The sequence below is a fragment of the Phodopus roborovskii genome, unplaced genomic scaffold (assembly GCF_943737965.1).
Source record: "Phodopus roborovskii unplaced genomic scaffold, PHOROB, whole genome shotgun sequence".
Lineage (NCBI taxonomy): Eukaryota > Metazoa > Chordata > Mammalia > Rodentia > Cricetidae > Phodopus > Phodopus roborovskii.
Window position 1 is genome coordinate 13,882,147 of NW_026126541.1, and position 17,822 is coordinate 13,899,968.

At 52.1% G+C, this 17,822-nt stretch overlaps 1 protein-coding gene across 2 annotated transcripts in view; it reads right to left on the reverse strand.

The window, feature by feature from the left end:
* Nucleotides 1-13,187: 13,187 nt before the first annotated feature.
* Nucleotides 13,188-17,822, reverse strand: part of Sufu (SUFU negative regulator of hedgehog signaling) — a 91,422-nt gene continuing 86,787 nt past the window's right edge. For both annotated transcript variants that reach the window (XM_051199702.1, XM_051199701.1), the window contains exon 12: nt 13,188-16,209. In XM_051199702.1, coding sequence (XP_051055659.1) covers nt 16,120-16,209 — 90 coding nt within the window. In that variant the 3' untranslated portion in view covers nt 13,188-16,119. The remainder of the gene's footprint in view (nt 16,210-17,822) is intronic.

Here is a 17,822-nt window from a genome sequence, read left to right on the forward strand (position 1 = left end):
GAGGGAGGGAGGGAGGGAGGGAGAAGCCCGGGAGGCGCTCCGGCCTGACCCCCTTGTCGCTACTTCTGCGCTCCCCGGAGGCCCCGCGCAGGGCGCCCCCGCCGCGGAGAGACCCCACTCCCTGTCCCCGCGCTGGGCGGGCGGCTCGCCTGCGCCGAGGAAAACAAGGATTGATCAAACTAGAAAGGAATTTTTCTCAACTGCTAATGAACAGGAGGCTCGGCTCCCGGCCCTCCCCTCCCCCCGCCCGGCCCTCCCCCTTCGCCCCCCTCCCCTCCCCTCCCCCCCACTTTCTTTTCTTCTCGGCCTCTGCTCCGGCCTGGAAGGCTCCGGGCTGCGGTCGGAGCCAGCCTGCGGCGGCGGGGCCGGGCCGAGCCAGCCGGGCCGGGTGCGTCTTCAGCGCCCAGCCATCTTGAGCTCCCAGCGGCCGCGATGGGGCCGGGGTCGGGGCGCGCGCTCGAGGGTCCTGCGGCTTGCTTTTTTTTTTTTTTTCCCTCCCTTTGGTGGGATTTTTTTTTCCTCCAAGGGGAGGGCTGGCGGCCTCCAGCAAATTAGGAGAGAGGGAAGGAGGAAAATGCCAAGTCTTGATTTCTCTCCACCTCTGCTCCACCCATCCCGGTCCTTTCCAAAAAAAAAAAAAAAAAAATCTTTTTAAAAGATTAGAATTGGAAGAAGTCGGCAGAACGGCGAGCGCCTGCGGCCCCCAGCGCTGCCCAGGAGACGCGTCCGGGGCGGGCCCGCGCCCGTCGCTCCGTCCGTGGGTCCGTTTGTCCTCTCCCGCAGCTTCTCAAGTGTGGGGAGGGCGGGCACTCCGGGCAGGGTCTCCGCTGCGACTGTCGCTTCAGAGCTTCATCCTCAGATCAGAAAAAAAAGGAGAAAGAAAGAAAAAGAAAAACGGGGGGAAAAAGACAGAACCCCCCAAGCCCGAACACTCTCATCGCAGCCACCTTCAGCCATCTTGCGTGTATTATTTCAAGAATAATCTGTTTAATAGAAAAAGCTACGTCTCTGGCCCCTTCTCCGCATCCTGGGGTCCCGCCCCCTTTTGATAATAATCTCGATAATAAAGATGATCCGCGGGCCGGGCGGCTGGAGGATGCTTGCCCCTGCCTTGGGTCTCTCCGCTCTCCTCCCTCTAGGAAAGGGTGCCGGGGGCTGGGGCTGGGGGTGCGGCCCGCCGGCCCCCACCACCACGCAGCGAGGGCAGGGCCCTCTCGCCCGTGCCTGGAGCAGCGCGGGCGGGAGAGGAAGGGAGCCAGCGGACCCTCGGAGGGGGCACCCCGGGGTCCTCCGTCTCTGGCCCGGGTTCGCAGCCGCCCCGCATACAATGGGTTCGAAACGGAGCGAGGCCGGCAAGATGGGGGCGCGAGGGGGCAGAGGGAGCGGGGCCCGGGGCTCGCGGACCAGGGTGCTGGAAGGCGGGGTGGGGGTCCCCACATCAAGGCCGGTCCCGCTACTCGGGAAGGGGGCGGGGAGACGGGGGGAGGCGAGGAGAGAACGGCAGGCGGCGCCTTTAATCGGCGCCCGCTGGCTCAGCCCACCCGGCACCAGCGAAATAAACGGGGAGGGGGAGGGGAGGGGCGTATTTTCCGGAAGTGCTGTTACAGCTGCTTAGGCCCTGGCCCCGCCCCTTTCCCCTGTCTGGACTTGGGGCTGTTCCTGGAGCGGCGCGTGCTATTGGTCCTCACGGCGAGGCTCCTCCTCCTTAAGGCGTGGCGAACCGCCGCGATCTCACGTGACTTGCACTAACTTCGGTACATTAAACACTGGGTGCTGAAGGCGGGGCCCTGCCCAAGCCTCTTAAAAGGGCAATTGGCACCTCCTGGCTGTGGAAGCATTTTTCCTGGGCCTCTTCAGCTGTAGCTCCTTTTACTTGAGAGGAAAGAAGGGTTGTCAATCAGTCTGCTCAAGCGTCTAGAGGAATTGAGCAGGGAATTGCAAAGGTTCACCGTGGAGCAATTGCCCGATCTCCTCGATACTTTCCCCCACATCCCTGAAGCTTAAAACTACCAAGCTAGTAACCCCTATTCCAATTGATAAGGACCCTGATGCTTAAAGAGCTGTAGACATATCCCTGAATTAGTTGGTCAGTCAGTGAATATACAGTATAACAAAGACCTCTTACACCGGTGACGTTTTTCTAGGCCCACGGAGTTGCTTGGAAAACGTTACATTAAAAAGAAAAAAAATGAGTATATGTAGGGTAATATCTGACAGTAAGAGGCACACACAATGGCCCTAAGTAAAAGTGACATTTGATCCCAGACTGAATGTGCAGCAACAATCAGGCTTGTGACAACCTGGGCAGGAGAACTCGCATCAAAAGGCAAAAGCAAATAACCCAAATTCGTTCCTGGGCTGAAAAAAGACATCATGGGAGGGAGCGAGAGAAAAGGTAGGGCCAGAACACAGGAAGGATATTGCCAGTCACCGACACGGGGAGAATTTGGACTCTACGCTGGGCGGGAGCCTCTGGGCTTGGTATATTTTGCAAAGAGAGCAAAAAGGACTTGCCGTTGGATTAGCTTGGGGCATCAGAGGGTCCACATAACAACGAGAGCCAGGAATGGGACCCAGATATACTTACCATTATTGTACACAGCCTACTAAGCATAAGCACGCAGTTTTTTCCTCCGTTATCTTACACAATGTTTTATCTAGTGTGTGGTGGTGGCAGCTGAACACACAGCTTTGTACATGTTAGGGAAACCTTGGTGAAGCTGCATCCCCAGCCAACCCTATGTGTGTGACTGTAGCATTCACCCAGGCCAGAGCACAGGGTTGGCTGGTGGTGCCCCTCAGGTATGTCTGTTTTTGTTGTTGTTGGTTGGTTGGTTTTTGTTTTGTTTGAGACAGGGACTCTCACTTGTCTGGAGACAAGTGAGACCAAATAGACTTAGTTGGCACAGGACGGCCATGACGGGTTTTTTGCATGGGCTCTGGAGATACACTCTGACCCTCATGCCTGCAAGCTTGAGCTATCTTGCAAGCCTCAAGTCCTTTTAATTTTTTTTTTTTTTTTTGTTGTTGTTATTTTCTGTTTTGTTTTGAGACCCGGTTTTTCTGTGTACCTCTGGCTGTCCTGGAACATGCTCTATTGACTAGGCTGGCCTTGAACTCACAGAGATCCTCCTGCCTCTACCTACCAAGTGATGGGATTAAAGGCTGGTGCAATCACTGCCTGGCTTTTTTTAAATTCTTAATTAAAATATATAGCCAGGCGGTGGTGAGTTCGAGACCAGTCTGGTCTACAAAAGCTAGTTCCAGGACAGCCTCCAAAACCACAGAGAAACCCCATCTCAAAAAACCAAGAAAAGAAAAAAAAAAAAGAAATCAGACTGAGGGACTGGAGAGATGGCTCAGTGGTTAAAAGCACTGTTTGCTCTCCCAGAAGACCCTGGTTCAGTTCTCAGTACCCATATAGCAGCTCATAACTGTCTAACTCTAGTTCCGGGGATCCACCCTCACATAGATATACATGCAGGCAAAACAACAATGTATATAAAATAAAAACAAGTAAATCATTTACGAAGGAAGGAAGGAAGGAAAGCAAGCAAGCAGGCTGAGCAAGTCAGTAAGCCGCACTATTCCATGGCTTCTGCAATTGTTCCAATCTCCCACGTTCTTGTCTCCAGTTCCTTCCCCGAATTCCCTGGATGATGGACCACAAGCTGTAAGATGAAATGAACCTTTCCTTCCCAAGTTGCTTTTGGTTAGGGTATTTCATCACAGCAATAGAAACCTGAGCCAAGACAATACTTATGATGTCTAATATGATAACTCATTGACACAAATATACAATGTGTAAAGACTTTTGTTTTCTGGGACTGGGTATGTTTTTTATTTTTAAAAAAGAGGGTGCAGGGGTGGACAGGGTTTTATTAAGTTGCCCAGTCTGGCTGTAAACTTAATTTGTAGCCCTATAATGTTGAATTTGTAATTCTCCTGCCTCAGCTTCCTAAACAGCACAAACAGGCTGGTGTCACCAGGCCTGGCTTGAAACTGTTTTAAATGTCTCCCAGAAGTTTCTTGTTGGGCCTCAAGAAGAAACTAGTAAGAGGCTACTTTCTAAGAATGGGGAGAACCAAAGAGCATCAGTCCTGGTAGAGCTGTTTCCTATGTTATATTTGATTGGCTCAGGTATCTAATAACAATGTTGAGGGACATATCTATGTACAGAATCAGTGGGAAGTACGCACTAGATGTATGGATTTCTTTTTTTTTTTATGCATATAGAGTATTTTTTATTTAATTTTATATAACAAAGTCCAATTAAATGAAAACAAACATTTATACACAATATTTGGGAATTTGGGCGTCGTTCTTTCCAAACTACTTCCTGCTGGTAAGGGGCGCTGTCTTGGGGGATTCGAAGAAGATTCAGATATCCTAGCTGTAGTCTGTAGGGCTGTTTTAGATGTATGGATTTCAGAGACTTTCTTCCTTGTTTGTTCATTTGTTTGAAACAGGGTTTCTCTGTATAGCCCTGGCTGTCCTGGAATTTATAGACCAGGCTGGCCTCAAATTCACAGAGATCTGCCTGCCTCTGCCTTCTGAGTGCTGGGATTAAAGGCGTGTACTATCCTAAACTGTACAACTAAGTTCCAAATTCAGTTCATCATAACTTCTGATGAACTGAGAACTGATCCTCTGAGAATTGAAGACAGCCCACGTCTTTAGTATTTTGCTGTCTTCACATGAGAAGCCATATGGTGGACAGAGGAATACATGGGTTAATGCATTTACATGTCTGATTGAACAAACAGCGAGAAAACCACTTCTAAGTCATGTTTGTTAGAAGCAGGTGGAAGGCATGCGTCTGTTTCCTTATTGGTGGTTTATGGATAATCAATCTAAAGGATTTTTCTCATTTCCCATCTTCTCAAATGTGACTTGGAAGACATCAGATCTCTCTGGTTTCTTCCTCTTCTAGTTTGGAGATGTTGACAGTTCTGAGAGTCCATCCCCCATTTCCCAGTCACGTCTCCTTTACTCTGAGCCTTGCTGTCCACCTGATGATGATCCTCCAGTCTTCTAGACTGTTAACTAGTGACCTGCTGCTTGAGAGATCCACACAGCTCACCACAGATTTCTCACAGGCACTGTGAGCCCCATGTGTTAGACTCCAAGATTCTCATTCTTTTCCCTGCTGCAGCCTGTCCTGGGTGCTCTCCTATCGCTCCACTGACAAGCAACCACTCAGCTGTTAACCAGCTGGGCAGGAGAGACATAACCACCAGGATGCCTATCTTTCACTACCCCATCCATTCAATCAGCATCAGGAACTGGAGACACATCCTTCCCTTCAGGCTCAGATCACCCACAAGAACACCAGGTTTCAGGTTTCCACATGCTTTTTTTTTTTTTTCTCTATGTAGGTCTGGCTGTTCTGGAACTCACTTTGTAGATCAGGTTGGCCTCAAACCCACAGAAATCCACCTGCCTCTGTCATGTGCCTTCTTTAGTAGGAGCTACAATAAAGATCTCAAACCTAACACATCCAAAATATTCTTAATTCTGTGCTCTCCTAAACCTGTCCCTGCCATAGCCTTCCACTTCTCAGAAGCCAGCCTCAGAAAATCCATTTATTTATTTATTTATTTATTTATTTATTTATTTATTTATTTTTGAGACAGGGTTTCTCTGTGTTGCTTTGGAGCATATTCTGGCACTTGCTCTGTAGACCAGGCTGGCCTCGAACTCACAGAGATCCTCCTGCCTCTGACTTCCAAGTCCTGGAATCAAAGGTATGCTCCACCAAAGCCCAGCTGACTAGCTGATTTTTTTTTTCTTTCTTTCTTTTTTTTTTTTATTTTTGGAGACATGGTCTTATATAACCTAGGCTGTCCTCAAACTCTATATATAACCCAGGCTAATCTTGAACTCCTGACTCTCTTCCCTTCATCTCCCAAGTGATAAGATTACAAGCCAGTGCCACCACGCCTGACTTTTTATATATGGTGCCGGGATCGAATCCAGGGCTCTGTGCATACTAAGCATGTACTCTACTAATTGAACTACAGCCCCAGCCTCACTCAGCAAAGCTTTTATTTTTATTTTTCATGGTGTTAGGTATCAAACCCTGACTCCTACAATACACTACCACAGAGCTATGCCTCCAGCCTGTGACTGCTTAAAATACTCATTATTTCATAATAATCTCTTGCCTGGATTATTTCAGTTGGTCCTGTTTCTGCTTCTGGTTTTGCCTCTTAGAATCAATTTATAACATAGTATTGTAACAGAATATTTGTAACAGAGTATTCATTTGTTGTTGTTTTTAAGACCTGGTCTCTTTATGCAGCCCTAGCTATTGTGGAATTTACTATGTAGACCAGGCTGGCCTCAAACCCAAGGTGATTGGCTTACCTTTGCCTCCTGAATGCTGGGCTTAAAGGTGTGTGCCAGCAGAGTAGGCTGAGTGTGTTCTTTGTAAAATATAAATCAGGGATAAAGGATGGTTTAAACTGTCTGAACTCCAGGGTCTCCAATGGCCTACTCTCAACTCTGTAGGTTCCCATTACACACACACACACACACACACACACACACACACACACACACACACGATTGAAAGTAAAAATAAAGGGCTGGAGGAGTGTGTCAGCAGTTAAGAGCACTGGCTGTTTTCCCAGAAGACCTGGGTTCCATTCTTGGCATCCATGTGATGGATCACAACCATCTGGAGCTCCAGTTCCAGCGGATCTATCACTCTCTTCTGACTCCCAAGGGCACCAGGCAAGCATGTGGCGCACATACACACAACACAGCCAAACACTCACACACACAAATTAAAAAACAAACAACTTGGCAGTCACGTGTTGTGACACACAAGAGGAGCACTTGAGCATAGAACTTGGAGACCAGCCTGAGCATCGTAGAACCTGCCTTCCTTACTCTTGTTGCTTGGACCTGATTTATAGAAGCAAGGGTTCATTTTGGCTCACAGTTCTAGGACACAGTCCATTGTAGTGAGGAAGTCATGGTAGCCCGAGCTTGAGGAGGCGGCTGGTCACATTGCACCCAGTCAGGAAGCAGAGGGAGATAATTACTCCATTCAGCTCAATTCCTTTCGGTCTAGGACCCCAGCCCATGGACTGGAGCTGCCTGCAGTTAGGCAGGGCTTGCCTTCTCAGTTGGCCCTGTCTTGATAAACCCCTACTGTCAGGCTAACCTAGTCTAGATGCCCCCTCCTAGGCATGCCCAGAGGCTTGTCTGCCAGGAGATTCAAGATCCTGGCAAGCTGACAATGTTAGCCACGACAAACAGCTTCTCAAAAATAAAACAAAGCACCACAGTGGTGCCCACGTGTAATCCCAGCAAATGGGAAACCGAGGCACGTGGATTCTGAGGCAAAACTAGCTCAGATTACAGTAGCTGGAACTTTCTCTAAATAAGATGAGCAAGTGAAGCTGGAGAGATAGATGAGATGGCTCAGTGGTTAGGAGCACTGTCTGCTCTTCCCAAAAACCGGGGCCAATTCCCAGCACCCACATGGCAGCTCACAACTGTCTGTAACTCCAGTTCTAGGGATCCCACATACAGGCATACATACAGGCAAAACACCAACACAAATGAAATAAAATAAAAAATAAGTCATAAAAAATTAAATGAGCCCGTGGTGGTGGCGCACACCTTTAATCCCAGAACTTGGGAGGCAGAGGCAGGAGGATCTCTGTGACTTCGAGGCCAGCCTGAGTTCCAGGAGAGCCAAGACTGTTACACAGAGAAACCCTGTCTCAAAACACCCAAAAATGCATAAGATGGACAAGCACTATAAATGTATGGCCGTCATTTCTCTGCTTAGGCTCTTCAGTGGCTGCCCAGATAAAAAGGCAGGGTTTCACAGCTCCCTAGAGGACCCCAAACTGTGATTGGCCTCTGTGTGACTGGCCTCCTCTGTGTGACTGGCCTCCTCTGTGTGACTGGCCTCTGTGTGACTGGCCTCCTCTGTGTGACTGGCCTCCTCTGTGTGACTGGCCTCTGTGTGACTGGCCTCCTCTGTGTGACTGGCCTCCTCTGTGTGACTGGCCTCTGTGTGACTGGCCTCCTCTGTGTGACTGGCCTCTGTGTGACTGGCCTCTGTGTGACTGGCCTCCTCTGTGTGACTGGCCTCCTCTGTGTGACTGGCCTCTGTGTGACTGGCCTCTGTGTGACTGGCCTCCTCTGTGTGACTGGCCTCCTCTGTGTGACTGGCCTCCTCTGTGTGACTGGCCTCCTCTGTGTGACTGGCCTCCTCTGTGTGACTGGCCTCTGTGTGACTGGCCTCCTCTGTGTGACTGGCCTCTGTGTGACTGGCCTCCTCTGTGTGACTGGCCTCTGTGTGACTGGCCTGTGTGTGACTGGCCTCTGTGTGACTGGCCTCCTCTGTGTGACTGGCCTCCTCTGTGTGACTGGCCTCTGTGTGACTGGCCTCCTCTGTGTGACCGGCCTCCTCTGTGTGACTGGCCTCCTCTGTGTGACTGGCCTCTGTGTGACTGGCCTCCTCTGTGTGACTGGCCTCCTCTGTGTGACTGGCCTCCTCTGTGTGACTGGCCTCCTCTGTGTGACTGGCCTCCTCTGTGTGACTGGCCTCTGTGTGACTGGCCTCCTCTGTGTGACTGGCCTCCTCTGTGTGACTGGCCTCTGTGTGACTGGCCTCCTCTGTGTGACTGGCCTCCTCTGTGTGACTGGCCTCCTCTGTGTGACTGGCCTCCTCTGTGTGACTGGCCTCCTCTGTGTGACTGGCCTCCTCTGTGTGACTGGCCTCCTCTGTGTGACTGGCCTCCTCTGTGTGACTGGCCTCCTCTGTGTGACTGGCCTCCTCTGTGTGACTGGCCTCTGTGTGACTGGCCTCCTCTGTGTGACTGGCCTCCTCTGTGTGACTGGCCTCTGTGTGACTGGCCTCTGTGTGACTGGCCTCCTCTGTGTAACTGGCCTCCTCTGTGTGACTGGCCTCTGTGTGACTGGCCTCCTCTGTGTGACTGGCCTCTGTGTGACTGGCCTGTGTGTGACTGGCCTCTGTGTGACTGGCCTCCTCTGTGTGACTGGCCTCCTCTGTGTGACTGGCCTCTGTGTGACTGGCCTCCTCTGTGTGACCGGCCTCCTCTGTGTGACTGGCCTCCTCTGTGTGACTGGCCTCCTCTGTGTGACTGGCCTCCTCTGTGTGACTGGCCTCCTCTGTGTGACTGGCCTCCTCTGTGTGACTGGCCTCCTCTGTGTGACTGGCCTCCTCTGTGTGACTGGCCTCCTCTGTGTGACTGGCCTCCTCTGTGTGACTGGCCTCCTCTGTGTGACTGGCCGTGTTCCCCTCAGCCCTAGCATTGGCTTTCCTGTGGTTCCCCAAACACGCTTGTGTGTCACTGTCTAGTCACTGACCCATTCTTCTCCCAGAGACCTCTGCAGTTCACGTCCCTATTCAAACACACCTACACCTCAGGCTTTCCCTGACCTACATAAAATGAACCCCTCACTCTCTGATTTCTTCATAGCATGTATCTCCATGGACAATTTTTGTAGGTGGCTTGCTTGGTCCAGACAGGGCTTCATGTACCCCAGACGCTCTCCTCTGACACCTGTGTGCATGCGCATGACAACCCCCCCCCCCCGGCACAATACACATCATCTAAGGATAATTTTTTGTTTTGTTTTGTTTTTGATGTTCCAAGATAGGGTTTCTCTGTATTGTTTTTGGAACCTGTCCTGGAACTTGCTCTGTAGACCAGGCTGGCCTTGAACTCACAGAGATCCGCCTGCCTCTGCCTCCCAAGTGCTGGAATCAAAGGCGTGTGCCACCACCGCCTGGCTTCTTCTTTTTTTCTTTTTGGTTAACTTTTGAAAATATTACATTTATTTACTCACTTTGTGTATGTATGAGTGTATATATGTCCTCAGTTCGATGCCAATCCGCACACAGGTATGCACAGCAGTGTGTATGCGAGGCCACAGGACAGCTTGCAGGGGCTGGCTCTCCTATCACACCATGTGAATGCCAGGAGTTAAACTCAGCTTGTTGGCTTGATGGCAGTGCCTTCACCTGCCAAGCCAGTTAAAAACAAAACAAAACAAAAACAAAAACAAAAACTAAAAAAAAAAAAAAAACTGTCTTATGCAGAGGCCAGAGGAAGATATCCATGTCTATTACTTGCTTTATTTATTTATTTTCCCCAAAACAGGCTTTCTGTGTGTAGCCCTGGCTATCTTGAACCAGGCAGGCCTCAAACTCAGAGATCTACCTGCCTCTGCCTCTTGTTTGTCATGGGGGATGTCCTTCTGTGTGCTGTATATATGTTCCTCTTATTGGTTGATGAATAAACGCTGATTGGCCGGTAGCCAGGCAGGAGTATAGGCGGAGGCTACCAGACTAGGATGCTGGGAATGCTGGGAAGAGGGAAACAGAGCCACCAGAGAGATGCTATGTAGCTCCCGAAGGAGTAACATGCAGGAGCTTGTTAAGCCACAGCAATAGTTTAATACAAATGGGTGGTTAATTAAGAAAGTGCTAGCCAGTAAGAAGCCTGAGCCATTGGCCAATCAGCTTATAATTAATAGAAGCCCCTGTGTGTTTATTTGGGACTAAACAGCTGCAGGACCAGGCAGGACAGAAACTCCGACTACTGTCTGTCTGAAACAGGGTCTCTCACTGAGCTCGAGGTCCCAGGACCCACCTGTTTCTATCCCCAACACTCAGGTTATAGGCACACATGGCTGGTGTTTACATGAGTGACTTCATGCTTTCACAGCGATTGCTCTAACCCATTGAGCCGTCTTCTCAGCCTGGTTTCTAGTTCTTACTGTCCACACAGTGTTGCTGAAGAGCCTCCACAATGGACAGCTGCCTTGCTGCCTACAGGCTGCCACCTGACAGCTCTCGTGCTTCATGGCCTGAGGCTTCTTATGAGACTGACGTGGGTGTGAACGCAGGGGGCAAAACCAAGAAGACTACTACGCAAATTATAACTCCTCTAAGAACATTCACGAGCCATCAGGTGCTCCCTCCCCCCCCCCCCCCCCCGTGCATGTGCGTGCGCGTGCACGCGCTGGGCACGGTGGTGCATTTAAGTTCAGCCACAGGGAGCCAAGGCAGGTGATCTTTGTGAGTTTGAGACCAGCCTGACCCACACTGGGTTTGAGGCATGTCAAAGTTATATGGACAAATAGTCTCATAACAACCCTGCTCCAAAAGAAGTCTTAACTATGTATGTGTGCACGTGTACACAGCCAAGATGCCCACGTGGAGATGAGAGGATTGGAGTATGGGTGTCAGTTCTGTCCTCCTACCATGTGGGTTTGGGGTATTCTAATTCAGGTCATCAGGCTAGGCAGCGAGTACAGAAACATCTCACTAGCCTCTCCCAGATTTCCTGAGTCAGCAGAGGCCTGGCTCAGGTCCACTATGCCCCCCCAGAAGGGCTGCCCCTCCCAGACCACATCCTGACCTGCCTCTGCAGGCTGGGAACCCATCCTTCATTCTGCTCAGCAAATCACACCCTCGCCTCACCCCACCCTCCGACTCCCTCCTCCCTCTCAGTGCCTGCAGCTGCCTCAATGCCTGGCAGGCTGGGCAGCCACTTCCAGCTTGCATTCCCTTGTGGTCCGGCCAGTCTGGCAAATCTTTTGGGCTCCTCAGTCCCATGATACTGGAACAGCAGCCCCCACCCAAGGACCCAGAGGAGGCAGAACAGATGCCCACAGTAATGCCCAGGTCTTCCTAGAGGAGATGTCAAAGAGCACATGGCAGATCTCCTCCTTAAATCTTTACAAATGAGGTTTCTGTTCCAGAGACCAGACCAGGTCTCTACAAATCCTTGTTGTTCTAGACATCCTTGCCTGGCACTGTCTCCCAGAGACACAGGTACAGGACCTCCCCGCTCTGTGCTCTTTGGGGCAAGACCTTCACTGAGCTTCCTGGGTCAGTTAAGTGAGGTAAGGGGGAAAGGTGTGGCCTGTCAATCTGGCCTCAGACACCACCCACTCGTTCCCTTGTCCTGGCACCAGAGGGACCAAGGGTCCAGGCACAACCTATTCCATTGCTCATGGGCCAGCCATTCCCAGAGTTCAAGAAGAGATCACAGGGGAAAGATGGACACTGACTTCCTTTTTGGGAAGGTCTCCAGACAGCTAAGACTCATAGGAAAAGAGGAAGGGGACTTAAGCGTCCCTCTATGGGAGCTGACACCCCCTCCCTCTGCCTCGTGATGTCTCCGGATCTGTCACTAGTCCTAGTAGGAAGGGAAACAATGTGGAAGGCCTCAGGTGTGTCCAAGGGTTCCCAGCATCCTGTGTAGATGCTGATGCGGCCACACCTAGGCTGCTCTCTCCCTTTCCCAGCACTGACTCAATTGATATGGGGGTCCTCAAAAGGCAGCTGCCATCAGGCAGCCCAGAGAGGATGGCATAGCATCCTGCCTCTTTACCTAGCTTGGGTGTTGATAGAAGGCTGAGCTGGCCTGTGTCATCTGGTTCTGAGATTTTCCAGATCCAAGCACAGCCCCAGCTTGTTGAAGAGGAGGCCGAATTTAGATCCTGGTAGGGAGTGGCTAGCTGTAAGGGGAAAGACTCGCCGAACGAGAGGTAAGGACAACCCACTATTCTGAGCTTTGGACCCCTCTGGAACCAAGGGAAAAGTGTTACTGATAAGAGTGGGAAGAACAGGAGAAAAAGAACTAGCTGTAATGGCAGCATTGGGGAGGCTGAAGCAGGAAGATGGGGATTCTGAAGATGGGCTGAACACCTGCCGCTGCTGCCACCGCCGCCGCCACAACAACCAAAATCCAAAGAACGAAGTAGTGAGACAGCAGAGAGACGGCCCCACCCACCCATCCCTGCAGACTAAATTCCAACCCCAACCGCCCTTGAGCTTAAGGGAAGCATGGCCTACAAAGGAAGGCTGTGCATGCTAATGTTAGTGGCAGAGACCGCTCAGCACACCTTGGCGCCTCTGGATTTCCAGGTTCACTCCTCAGGCTCATTGCACTTCCAAGTGGTTGCCAGGGTGCCGATCTTCATGCTCCTTTGCTTTAGGCATCCAGAAAGAAGCAAATGAAGGCTAGGGAGATAAGTCAGTGGCAGAGCATTTGCCTAGTACGCGGTAAGGCCATGGGTTCACACCCCAGTGTCATACACATCTCACACTACACACACACACACACACACACACACACACACACACACACACTAGCATGCCAGAAAGAAGTACACAACCCGGCCACTTCTGCAGATATGTTTAATGCACTTAGATTACACAGAGGAAGAGGGCCACGTGGGAACAAAATCTAAGTGAGTCACTCAAAATTTCTTACAAAAGTCCTGAGCCAGCTGTAGCCCCAGGAACCGAGTCGCCACTGACATTAAAAACTAATATAAAAATGTACAAAAGTCTGCTCATTGCAGCATTCAGATCTTTGTACAAAAGAAAGGGTCTCCCTACAGGGCTCCTGACTTGTAACAGGGACCCAGACTCTTCCGCTGGCCCCTAGATCGTGGAAGCCAGAGAGGGAAGACCAAGTTAAAAAAAAATACAGCTCAGGGAGTAATTGGCTGGTCCACCCCATAGGGGCACAAACTTCAGGGCCTCTCCCTGCTCTCAACCCCCATCTCAACAGTCAGCCCCAGAACCCAGGGTCTGGACTGCAGATGCCCTGGCCCCTTTGGGGTCCCCAAGGCCTCACAGGCCCTGTTGTAGCATGTCACACTTGGAAGAGGACACTCTGCTCCCCAGCATGGTAGCCGGCACTGCCATCCTCTGCGGCCCACACAGGCCCGGGAAGCTTTAGTCAACAGAAGAGCAGAGGTCCTTCCTTTCAGAAGCTCTGGTCCTGAGGCCCTGCAAGGGTAAAGGATGGGGACAGCCTGTAGGAAGTGTGCCGAGGTGGAGTCTCCTGAACCCCTCCCCAGGATGGGCTAACAGCCCCATAGGGCTAAAGGGAGGGAAAGAACGGGCCCCTGTACAGATTACCCATCATGTGACACAATGAGGTAAGCCTTGCTCCATCCGATGGTAGGCTCCCTCCTTCTCTGGCAGCAGCCTAATGGTGAACCTGTTCCCTGATAACCTTCTGGAAGAAACCAGGGCCCAAGGGAAAGGAGGCCTGGTCCCAGCAGGCTGAGAGCCGAGGCACTAAGGAATGATGGGGGCCTGGTCCCAGCAGGATTTTACACATTCCTGAGGTTCCTGGCAGGATGGGGGCAGGAGAGGCCTCAGGCCCTATTGACATCTCATTGGGAGCTTGCCTGCCATTCCCTGCTTCCCAAGAATGCAGGTGGTGGCAACCCTCCGTCTACAAAGACCTTGCAGGCCCAGGGCAAGAGGTTGAGCAGCAGTCTCACACACTAAGGACTAAACCAGCTCATAGCATGCATTCCTGCCCCCAAGCCAGGCAAATGGAGGTAGGCAGAACGCAGCACGGGGGCCCTTAGGCAAGTCTCCAGGGAGAAGGGGGGAGGGGGAACTACTACAACACTGGTCAAGATGGTAAGGAATGGAGGAGGCAGGCCGGGAGCATCTCTTGGCCATACACTTTCAGGAGACAAGAGCTTTAAAGGCAGGGTTGCAAGTGTCCTTGTGGAGAAGTCCTGGGGCAGCATGGTGTCTGTTCCACAGAGACTCTATCCAGGCTGGTAGGGACCTGTCTCCAAGTGCTGGCCTTACAGTTAACCACTTAGATACGGGATATGTGGAAAGGGCCAAAAGCCTCATCCCTTGAAAAGCTCATTTCTGCTCCCTCGAGCCCCCATCCAGGTTTCTCAAGGCTCCTGGGGGCAGCTCTCTGGCTGGGCCACTGTAGGTCTCCTGGGGTACCCCATAGTTCCCCCCCGTAAGTGGTGGAAACGGACAGAGTAATGGAGCTCTTGAAAGGTCCCTGACAGACAAGTCTTTCCTTCAGAGAGATCTGAACTTAAAGAATGAAGAAAGAACATCAGACCTAGAGTTCAGGAAAGGGACTTGCCATTTCCAGGTCAGAAGTAGGAATTCTCTCAAAAGCAGCCCCCAAAGGTGGCCAGAGACAGGCTGGCTCCTGGACGGTGTCCGGATCTACAGTTCTGGGGGGGGGGATTGAGGGGGAGAGGATGAGGCCCACAAAGGGCCAGGCCATAGGAAAAGGCAAGTAGGAAGGTGAGTTAGGAATGGCCGTGGGAAGGATGGAGGGCCACAGAGAGCATTGTCAACAGAATTAAAGTGAGGGGGACTTTGAGGGGTTGATTTCTCAGTTTTTAATAAGCTAGAGTCCCACAGCCCAGGGGGCTGGGAACCCAGGGGACAAAGGAAATCAAAGAGCTGGAACCCTGGGGGGCAGGGTGAGGGGCAGTGGGTTTTACACAATCCTTGGCAGGTCTGGTGGGTAGAAAAGGATTGGAAGACATAGCTAGGACCACCATGTCCTTGAGTCCCTAAAGTCCCCAGGGCCTGGTAGAAGCCTAGCTCATTTGGCAGTGACACCCTTCTAGGCCACAGCATATCTAGGCCCACGGCTGCACGGAGAGTGTGCCAGCAGCTCCCCTATCCCAGGCTCCTCCAGGGCTCAGGGCTGACAGGCAGCGCCAGGCACCTTCTTGGGCAGAGGGTGTGGGGGAGGCAGAGCCCCCAGACCCCTGTCTAAGAGAATGATAAAGTTCATCTAGGAATAAAGTTCTGTTTAAAAACCCCCATATACATGGCTTCTGGACCATCTTTGCCGAGAAATAAAAATACCATCTGGTTTTCACAACAGACTACGGAAGAAGACATCGCGACAGGAGCAATTGCTGCAGCAGCCTGAACGCACAGAGGCATACCGGGGTCCAACCGGGCAGTTCCCCCACACGCGTGCTCTGCACACCTGGCTGTACGGCAAGGGTGTCTCTCCCGGAGCGGAGCACATCGGTTAAACCTGTGGCAGCAGCAGGTGGTTGGGGAGGTTGGAGGTGCAGGCTCCCTTGCTCACTGACATGCAGGGCAGGGGCCTGGTCATGGGTTTGGCAGCTGGGCCTGAGGCCCCTGAGCCAGAGGTGAAGGAGGTGAGGCGGGGCCTGTGGTGGGTGCAGCAGTTGTAGTCATCCTCACACTTGTCCTTTTATTCATGGGAGTCTCTTATACAGCTGTCGCACCGCAGTTACCGAGAGCCGCCGAGCCCCGCTTGGCCCCGCAGGGCCCAGCCCAGGCTAGTGCAGTGGACTGTCGAACACCACGTCAGGGAGGATGGAGACTCTGAGCTTCTTTTCAGGCCAGCTGTACTCTTTGGGAAGTTTAAACTGTGGAGGGAGCAAGCACAGAGCCTGAGTGCTCTGGTTAGCAGACTCCATTGCCTTAGACCCAGAGAGAGGCAGCACATTGGCCCAGACCTGCCCCTAGGATGCTGGGAACAAGACAGGCCATTAGAGACCTCTCAGAAGCTAGACCCAGGGTGTGTGTGTGTGTGTGTGTGTGTGTGTGTGTGTGTATGTGTGTGAGTGCGTGCACTGCGTGCGAGTGTGTGTGTATGAGTGCGTGTGCGCGAGTGTGTGTGCGAGTGGGTGTGTATGAGTGTGTGCGTGAGTGTGTACGTGTGTGAGTGCGTGCGCGTGCACGTGTGTGAGTGCATGCACGTGCGTGCGAGTGTGTGTCTGAGTGTGTGTATGAGTGCGTGTGCGCGAGTGTGTGTGAGTGCGTGCGCGTGCGCGTGCGCGCGAGTGTGTGTACGAGTGTGTGTGTGTGAGTGCGTGTGCACGAGTGTGTGTGAGTGCGTGCGCGTGCGTGCGAGTGTGTGTACGAGTGTGTATGTGTGTGAGTGCGTGCACTGCGTGCGAGTGTGTACGAGTGTGTGCGAGTGTGTGTGTATGAGTGCGTGTGCACGAGTGGGTGTGCGAGTGTGTGTATGAGTGTGTGCGTGAGTGTGTGTATGAGTGCATGCACGTGCGTGCGAGTGTGTGTCTGAGTGTGTGCGAGTGTGTGTCTGAGTGTGTGTGTGAGTGTGTGTATGAGTGCGTGCGCGTGCGTGCGAGTGTGTGCGCATGCGGCTGCTCCAGGTGCTCTTTCCCTCCCGGCACCGTAGCTCACCAGCGAGAAGGCGTGTTTTTCTAGTTCTTTGACTATGTAGACCTCCCTCCTGCTCTTTTTCTTGGTTCTGCCTCCAGCCACAAGCATGTGAGGAATCTGCTCCCTGAGGCCCTGGGGCTGGAGGATAGGGGACCCAGCAGGGAGTAGATATCACAGGGAAGATGTCATGGGCTCTCCTGAGGCTAGTGTGGGAAGGATTCTAGAACCTGTCCTCCATAGCTTTGTCAAGGGGTCAACAAGGAAAGAGTCCCGAATCAGTTCCCAAAAGTCACCCTGCTGGGCTGTAACATGCAGGATGAAGGCGGTTTATGGACATTCCCAGAAGGGGAAATTCTTCACTGCCCACTGCCCCTTTACCCTGATTCCCAGGGTTCTCTGCTCTGAGCGATCCCAGACGAGAGCCAAGGTTTCCTAAATCAGAAACCAATGACAGCCTTGCAGCTGTATTTCTCTCACTCCCCTGGGACCTTCTGTTTGGGAGAAGGGAGAAGCTGACTTCTCACTCCTTCCGGGGCCTAGAACCTGGCAAGTGGCTCAGCACACAGCTGGTGCACACTAAATGCTCACTGCCTTGCCTTGGGGCTAGCGCAGGAGTTCCCCTAACCCCCACTGTCTCAGGGCTAGGCTGCAAGTCAGGGCCAAGGAGAGGACAGTCATGTTCCAGTCCGCCTGAGAGGGACTGGGGGTGGACACTAACACCTCCTGGCTGGCTCCCTCTGCCCTCCCTGTCATGGAGGACTGTAGACTCAGGACAGAGAGGAGACTGGGCAGGGTGTGGGGACAGCCTCTGGACAGGCAAGCAGAAAGAGAAGTCATTTTTAGTGACCTA